Source organism: Panicum virgatum, chromosome 4N (assembly GCF_016808335.1).
Source record: "Panicum virgatum strain AP13 chromosome 4N, P.virgatum_v5, whole genome shotgun sequence".
NCBI classification, from domain to species: domain Eukaryota; kingdom Viridiplantae; phylum Streptophyta; class Magnoliopsida; order Poales; family Poaceae; genus Panicum; species Panicum virgatum.
Window position 1 is genome coordinate 49,280,959 of NC_053148.1, and position 8,753 is coordinate 49,289,711.

At 45.4% G+C, this 8,753-nt stretch overlaps 1 protein-coding gene across 1 annotated transcript; it reads right to left on the reverse strand.

Moving 5' to 3' along the window:
* Window positions 1-2,048: 2,048 nt before the first annotated feature.
* Window positions 2,049-3,698, reverse strand: LOC120668794 (B-box zinc finger protein 20-like). The gene is made up of 3 exons (XM_039948585.1): window positions 3,254-3,698; window positions 2,758-3,141; window positions 2,049-2,656 (listed from the first exon to the last, which is right to left on the reverse strand). The coding sequence occupies exons 1-3, from the start codon at window positions 3,449-3,451 to the stop codon at window positions 2,372-2,374; spliced, it is 867 nt and encodes a 288-aa protein (XP_039804519.1). The 5' UTR covers window positions 3,452-3,698; the 3' UTR covers window positions 2,049-2,371.
* Between the last annotated feature and the right edge of the window lie 5,055 nt (window positions 3,699-8,753).

An 8,753-nucleotide genomic window follows, 5' to 3' on the forward strand; every position in this document is an offset into this window, starting at 1 on the left:
AAGTGCCCATATGGCCATATCTGTTCCTCGGTTTCGTTTCGTCAGATTGAGCGGGGTACCTAGATCTGAATCTTTCAGCTCGGTTTCGCATCAGCAGATGATGGCTGCAAAAAAAATTTCGCGACCGTGCCTGGGCTATGCTGCTCCACCTTTTAACCGCGCACTCTCTCATCGCTCGCTTAAAAGTTAATAAAACGCGAGTACTCATCTACGTACAATTTTATTTTATCAAAGAAAAGAAACAATTTTGACAAGCGACTGTTTATATCTGAAAATTTGAGCATTGGAGTCAAGTCCAGGACCGGCCAGAGGTGTCCAGCAGTTTTTTTCCCAATAACATAGCATAGATTTCAAGCACTTTTCTGGACCAAAGCTAGCAGATCACCCTCATATACATCAGTTCGAGAAACAGATTTTTTTAGCACGAACAACAAAGCAATCTGAACAGAGGGTCATCTTTCCCAGAGGAAGGGACCATCTGATATTCTGATGCCAATTGCCAAGCAAAGAAATATCAGGGGTGCTCTGAAACCGTCTCCACCTGCACAGCTTCCTACCGGAGACACTTCCAAGTTCCAAGCCGGCCAGCGGCGACGCTTTCCGCCGGAGCTGCTCCAACCTGCAGCGCCCCGAAACGGCCTCCGATGCGACGGAGCCATGTGATGCGGCGCGGCTTGCAACTGACAGCACGCCCCCAACCGGATAGTGGATGGGGACGGTGCCTGGCGTGCCCGGCACCAAGACCTTTTCTTTCGCTTTTTTTTTTCTCTTCAGCTCGCAACATCCATGGAGCAGACCAGACCAACCGGAGATACTAAAAATCTTGGTATCCAGTTAGCTGCTCATCCTCTGCTGATGCTTGTCCTTTCCCTGCACTGCCGCTTGACTGGCTCGGAGAGCCTGTGCAGGTTCGGCACCGTGCCTCGAGATCTTGATGTCCCGGCGCCGCCGTCTTGCCTCTACAAGCATGGGTGATAGTTCAGTCATGGTGTTTTGCTTGGGAGGTGCACGAATTCCTGGTAAAGAACTGACGTGTGGAGCTGTGATAGATTGTGTCTCAGATATTTAACTGGCGCATGTAGTTCAAGACTGTCTGTTCAGTCGATCGCAAGCGCATGTCTGTTCAAAAGAAAAAGAAAGTGCATGTCGAATTGCTTTTCCCACTTCTAGTGTATCCGAGACGAGCCTTTTTAGCTATCTCTGAAGATTTCCAAGAGCTGCAAAAGAACGAACTGCTCCGAGACTGAGACAGTATGGTGCTTTAAGGTTCACGCGATTCAGCTTTCTTGTGACTGCAAATTGAAGCACACAGTTCATATCAAAACCTTCATTTCAGCGACCGTAGTTCAGCTAGATGCATTCAAAGTTCAAACAGATGCATCAGAGGTTCAGTCTGTCAGTCCCATCCATGCTCTCAGACCCTGCAGACCGAGGCCAACTTCTCTTTGGAGTCTCTCTTCAAAGACTAGACTAGATGCATTCATTGATCTTGCCTACATATAGAAAGCATCTGAGACATTTCAATCAAGGATCTGTACTCAGCAAAGCAAGCCAATTGGGGAAATAAATCGAAATGGGCATATGCCACAAACTGCCGCCCATGATTTTTGTTGAACAAGAAAAGAATCTTGCAAACCAGCTGCCTGCCGAGTGCTTGGAAACTACTCCTACACGGTTTTAGTGTGTTCTCATGTCAACAAGGCAATGCAGCGAGCAGAGCTGATCACGTTGCCATGTAAACTACTCACTCCGTAGCATTTTAGTTTGTCTTAAGCCAAACTGTTCAAAGTTTGATCAAGTTTATAGAAAAAATAGTATATTTTAAATTATTATATCAAATGAGAATGATTAGATACATTATGAAATATATTTTCATATTTAACTTATCTGATGTATTTATAAATTTGGTCAAACCTAAACTACTTTGACTTGAAACAAATCGAAATATCTTATATTTCAGAAAGAAGGAAGTAACTCGGACAACGATCCATCTACTGAGGTATAAGAACCAAGGACGGGACTAACGAGCATGATAATTGTTGACGAGGTTCGGATTAAAATCACCTTACTTAACATTGGTAATTCAGAACATGTGTTCTTTCACGATCATCAACACATTCAATTAATTGTGACATGACCAAGTAGCTAGCTAGGTTGCACACATGACAATTACAAGTTTTTATAGTACGATAACGATATCTCTCATGGCCATAAACTGCACCGAGTTTGACTGGGATGGTGCACTGCTAGTAGTGGTAAGTACGAGGTAAACAGCACAGTAACAGCAAGCTCACACACATGGGTACACAGTAGTAACGAAGAAGTGCCCACGCGATCGAGCTAGCACGGCGGCCGGAATGGTGCAGCTCGATCAGAAGCACCAGAAAGTCGGCGCCGGCGGCCGCGCCTTCTTGGCCGGCGGCGGCTGCGAGATCTCCGGCACTGCGAACACGTCGCTGTCGCTGTCGCAGTTCCAGTGCCTCTCCCTCACGCGCCCCTGCTGCTTGGCCGCCGTCGGGACCGCAATGGAGGCAGCAGCAGCAGCAGGCACCTTGTCGAGGCCCAGCACGCCGCGCTTCCCCGGCCGGCCGGCAATCACGTCGAAGAGGTCGGCGTCCAGGGACGGGACCTGCTCGTGCTCGTCGCACCTGGTCTCCTGCTTCCAAGAACCGCAACATGGATGGGGATCGATCGTTTAGTGTACACCATCCAGTTGTGGGTACAAGTGGAACCACGGCGAAGAGATCAGACACGTACCGAGGCGGCGGAGAACGCGGCGTCGTCGAAGAGGAGGTCGTCGACGCGCCAGCCGGGGCAGATGTTGGTGAGGTAGTCGGAGATGCTGCTGCCGCCGCCGTAGATGTTGCTGCAATCAGGAGCCAAGCTCTTGGCCGTGCAGGAGCCCTGCGCCTGCGGCGCGCAGATGGCGGCGACGTCGTGTGGCTTGTCAGAGCCGCTGCCCCGGCAGCCGTCATCAGGGGAGGGGGGCGCCTGGTCGACGAGCCCGGCGGAGAGCTTCGCCCCGACGAGGAGGAAGCGGCTGTGCTTGGCGGTGAGGTCGTTGGCGCTGTGGATGGGGTCGTCGCAGTCGGTGCACAGGATGGCGCGGTCCTCCACGCAGAACACCAGGCCCCTCCGCTCCTGCAACAGATGGACCGTGTCAGCAGCAGCTAGCTCCGATCCGCCTCTCCGGCCGAAGAAGCACACCGGCGGGGGGGGGGGGGGGGGGGGGTCAGGAACAGGCTCATGTCACCTTGCAGACGTCGCAGAGCGGCGCGGCGGCGGCGGAGTCGTCGGCGGAGGGGTGGGTGAGCGGGATGCGGCGGTGCTTGTCGGCGAGCTTGTTGGCGCGGTGGACGCGGCGGTCGCAGGCGGAGCAGAGCGCGGCCTCGTCGGCGCAGCAGAGCACGGCGGCCGGCTCGGCGCCGCAGACGTCGCAGCGCACCAGCATGACTGGCTGGCCGGCGGAGACCAGGCCTCCCTAGCTCTCAGCTAACAGCGTCGTCGGAGGCTGAGGAAGAGGAGGCTCGAGATGAGAGAGAGGCAGAGGACATGGCGGGATGGGAGCGGCAATAATAAAACAGAGCAGCCAGGAGGGGTGGTGACTGGTGAGGGATTAAATTACCCGCCATGACAGGGAGAGGCGAGATGTTGTTTGGGAAAGAGATGAGGCCAAAGCAGGCCACCTGGTTTGGTTCTCTTGTTTTCTTGCCTCCATTGACGGCCTACTTCATGGCTCGGCTCAAAAGCTGGGCAGTGTCATTCCAAGGCGAGTAGGTAATTGCAAACTAGACCTAGATTTCTGTCCAACTTTACTGGACAGCTTGGTTACTTTTACCTGCTTTTGGTCATACAAAAATCAAAGACGGATAGGCCTGCTGAGTGCTGCCTGCAAGGTACTCAAGATTTTTTTTTAAAAAAAAACTACTCAAGATTTTTTTAAGCGTGTTGTTGCAAATACTAGATGATTATGGTCTAGCTTCTTTTTTTAGTCCGATTTGTTTAATTCACAAATTAGGTCCTTTAGCAGAGCTATTGCCATGGCTCCAGCTTCGGCTCCTGGAGGAGCTCTACCATACGTTTTTTATATGAGGAACATTTTTTTAAAAGTGGAAAACAGAGGAGCTGGTGGCTCCTCCAAAACGGCCTCGGCTACTCCAAACACTCTCTTACTACCTGTATTTCAAAATATTTGTTCGATTTGCATGCCTAGGCGGCATAAAAAACAAGAAAATTTTTGTGGAACTGTTTTCTTAATTTTCCTGGATTGCTTGATCTATCTGTTGAGCACATATTCGATGATATCTTCGTATAAGGCTGATATTTGCTATAAGAACTAGGCGTATAGCCCGCGTATTTGCGCGGTATTAAAATTTAAAAATTTGCATGTTGTTGTATCCTTACTTAAAGATTATACTATTTTTTACCATACATCATCATGTTCATTATCGTAAATTAAGTCTTATTGTTGGTTAAAACAATTCAAATATGATCTACCTATAATAACAATTTGATTTGTTGAGCTTTAATAATATTATGCATATAATTATTTTTATTTTCGATTTATTTTGATTGATTGTTGTTAGCTTTAGTTTTTATTAATAGTATATGTTTGTAACTGATACATAGCTAAATGGTATTTTATATTTAATTTTTCATAATGGCATTGGTGGGTAATTTTTAATTAGGCACAGGGGTATTTTAGGCTAATTTTTATCATAATAGCAGTGGTGGGTAATTTTTATTTTTATATTTTTTTCGATTAACGTGAGAATTTCTAGGCCTTAAGAGCGAACGTGGAGGCTCCATTTATTGGCTAAATAATAAGATAATAGATAGATTTAGCTGACATAGGTCGTTAGAGATAATTCCTAGGTATGTGGACCATATAAACATTATTATAAAACCACTAGAATCGAAGGAGTAGCAAAAAAAATCCAACAATAAACACAGTCAGCCGCCTAGTGATTTTTTTAAAAAGAAAATCTGAATTGGACTAGAATACTAAAAGAAGCTTGGATATTTAGGCTGCTAGAACTCCATAACAATATACCTTTTATTGTTTTTAAAAAATACTTTTCATTCTTGTGCAAAAGGTGCAACAAGCTAAATGGATGTTACAATAATATTACAAACCAAACCAATACTGATGTGAAAACAAAAGAGTCAGTAAAAATACCCATCAGTGGTGCAGTGGCTACATTTACTAGGTGTTGAGGGTAATCGATACATTATTGATGCAACAAGCTAACTGGATGTTACAATATTACAAACCAAACCATTGTTGATGAAGACAAAAGAGCCAGTTGTTGACAACCAAAATTGGCATTCGACAATACCGACCGGTCTGACCGGTACGCCCTAACGGTCTGACCGGTCAGACGCTGTAGTCCGTCCGGCAGCAGTCGACCGATCTGACCGGTAGGGTCGACCGGTCTGACCGGTCCAAGTGGAATCCGAGTATAACTAGGGATTTTAATAGATTTAGATCTTGTAATAGGATTTCTTGCGGGATAAGTCCACCCCACCCTATAAATATAAATGGTCACGGCCGATTAGGTATCCAATCGATCAAATCAATACAACTTTTATCTTTTTACTTTTCTCTTGCCCTAGCTTTTCCAATCTATTATTTGTTGTTCCTCCGTCGTCTCTACGTCGATTGAGAGCGTTCTAGGTGGCCTACAGATCCTAGAACAACCCTACGTGTGCCTGCCCCGACGGGTCCTTCCCGGGCGACGTTCGTTGGTCTCACCGCCGGTCTGCTCGGCGACAACCGGTCTGACCGGTCTGAGCATCGGCACTGCATTGTGCCGTCGCTCGCTGCGCGTTCAAGCGTTTCCGTGTGTTGGCCCTAGTTCTGCGCCAACATATTTTTGGCGACTCCGCTGGGAAAAAGAAAAAATAAATCGGTTGCCATGACCGATATTCCTAAACCTGGTGAGGTTGATTCTGCCAATATCCGGAGGCCGAATGTTCAACAACTTCCGGCCGAGCATCAGAAGATTCTTGATGACATCCAGAAGAAGATTAGAGAAGAGAAGGAGAAGGAGATCCAGAAGCTGGAAGAAGAAGCCATGAACCAGTACATCTCGCACTTCTCCATCGATCGACAAGGGAAGGTCACTACGGATGCCGCCTTCGATGCTTCACAATTTGAGGTAAAATTCGATGAGAGTGAACAGCCTGTACTTAATTATGAAATAGCTAATGCTATAGATGATGTTGTTTCTTCTCATGTGAATAATAAGTTGGAATTTATTGGTCAAAATATGCATGATATGTTTGATGACCGTTTTAGCCGAATTGAAATACATCTTGGTATGAAGTCTGTCGGTAATAATGCGTCTACATCTAATACCGATAAGACAATTCGTGGTTCGGCAATTCCAACTAATAATGCTATTGTGACTAATTCGGCTAATCAGCAAAGCCGAATTAATTATAATGCATCACCTCATGCCAATGTGCCATATGGGGCAGCAAGTTCGTTGCGACATTCCACACCGCCGAACTTTGCTCAACCTAATAGTACACCGATCACAAATCGGCTTAACACCGATGATGTTGGATCAGGTAGTATCAAAGAGGAGGTGATTAAGATATTTTGGCAAACTTTTGGTATAGAGCCTAAGGCCAGGCCATACCCTGAGAATTACGATTATGTTGCATATCCTCAAGGGTTTAAAATTCCTGAATTTGTTAAATTCACTGGTGATGATAGTAGAACTACATTGGAGCATATATGTCAATTTATTGTACAATGTGGTGGAGCTAGCACTAATGATATTTACAAATTGAGGTTATTTCCTTTGTCTCTATCGGGTGCTGCATTTACATGATTTATTTCATTGCCACCCAATTCAGTTTTCACTTTTGCTGATTTAGAGCAAAAATTTCATGATTATTTCTTTAGTGGTGAAACTGAATTGAAATTGTCACATCTCACATCGGTTAAGCAAAAGATACATGAAGATGTTTCTGAATATATTAGAAGATTTAGAGATACTAGAAACCGATGTTATAGTTTGACAATTTCTGATAGAGATTTAGCTGATCTAGCTTTTGCTGGTTTACTTGATTTTCATAAAGCAAAGCTAGAGGGACAAGAATTTCTATATGTTAGTCAAGTCTTACAAAAAGCTCTGGCTAATGAAAGCCGAGCTAAAGAAGCTAGAGATTCTCAAAAGTCCAATGAAAAACCTAATCGTCCTGTTCATGTGCTCGGGTGTGATTCCAATTGTTCGGACGATGAAGGTAAAGATGTTTATACCGCTGAATTTGTTTGGTCCTCTAATGATAAACCTTGCGCTTGCGGTTCTCTTAAGCCGATTCCTAAAGATCGGCAAGAAAGATTTACTTTTGATGTATCCAAATGTGAGAGGATATTTGATGAATTATATAAGAATGGGTACATCAAGATGTCGCATGTCATACCGCCGCTTGAAGAATTAAAGCGGCGAGCTTATTGCAAATTTCATAATACTTTCTCTCATGCGACTAATGATTGTAATGTGCTTCGGAGACAGATTCAATCGGCTGTTAATGAAGGCCGAATAATTGTTCCACAAATGAAGGTGGATCAGAATCCTTTCCCTGCACATACACATGTGCTTGAATTGAGTAATCCTAAAGTGTTAATTCGGCCAAATCAAGCCGAATCAACAAAAGGAAAAAATATAATCATTGGTGAAGAAAGGTCTGAGCCTTCGAAATCTCATCAGGAAGCTCCAGCAAAGAAGGTCCCTGAAGATTCATTGAAGAATTCAACGCTCGGGGGGCAAGAACAGAAGAAGGGCGCCAGGTCTGCTCAGACCGGTCTGACCGGTCTGGAGACCGGTCTGACCGGTCGATTTGGAATTTCTGGAAAGAATTCCAGAAACAAGAAAGAAAAAGAAAGGCCGAGTTTTAAAGAACTCTTGGCCAAATATGAGAAGAAAGGAGTCGTCCAGAGGCAGAGGGAACGACAGGACAAAGTCAAGGATACAAATCCGTCATCGTCTCAAGAGCAATCGAGTTTGAGACAAGATAATTCATTTAATGGACCGATTGGTCTATGGTATTGCTGGTATCCTTGTTATATGTCTTTGGATTATAGTAGGATGCACATGCAGTCATATTATATTCATTATCCTCCTATATATCCAAGCTTTGCTTCACAAAGACCGATTAGCGATAATCTGGTAAAAAAGAACATTGATTGCAGCAAGGAGTGTGAGAAGAACATAAAACAAAATTCAAAATATCTATAGCCGAAGTGGTGTTCTTCAGGTTTGTCTCACACCCAAAAGAGGAGGCTGCAAAGGATGCGCAAGAAAGAGTCCATGGAACAGCAAGCAGAGGTTATACCAACAAGGTCGGCGACCATGAAGCAGGTATGGAAGCCCAAGCAAGTTGTTTCATCATCAACTTGAGGAAGAAGCAAGATACGACCGATAAATCGTTATCGCCCTTAGACAATTTTGGTTCAGAAGAGTGTTCTTTGGCACGCAAGCTTTGCCAAAGAACAGGGGGGCATATGTTGACAACCAAAATTAGCATTCGACAATACCGACCGATTTGACCGGTACACCCTAGCGGTCTGACCGGTACACCCTAGCGGTCTGACCGGTCAGACGCTGTAGTCCGTCCGGCAGCAGCCGACCGGTCTGACCGGTAGGGTCGACCGGTCTGACCGGTCCAAGTGGAATTCGAGTACAACTAGGGATTTTAACAGATTTAGATCTTGTAATAGGATTTCTTGCGGGATAAGT

Bases quoted from the DNA above. Each gene is read 5' to 3' on its own strand.
- LOC120668794 (XM_039948585.1), bottom strand. From the start codon at position 3,451: ATGCTGGTGCGCTGCGACGTCTGCGGCGCCGAGCCGGCCGCCGTGCTC. The intron at 3,142-3,253 runs GTGACATGAGCC...CATCTGTTGCAG, and splicing joins CGCTCTGCGACGTCTGCAAG to GAGCGGAGGGGCCTGGTGTT. The intron at 2,657-2,757 runs GTACGTGTCTGA...TCTTGGAAGCAG, and splicing joins CCGCGTTCTCCGCCGCCTCG to GAGACCAGGTGCGACGAGCA.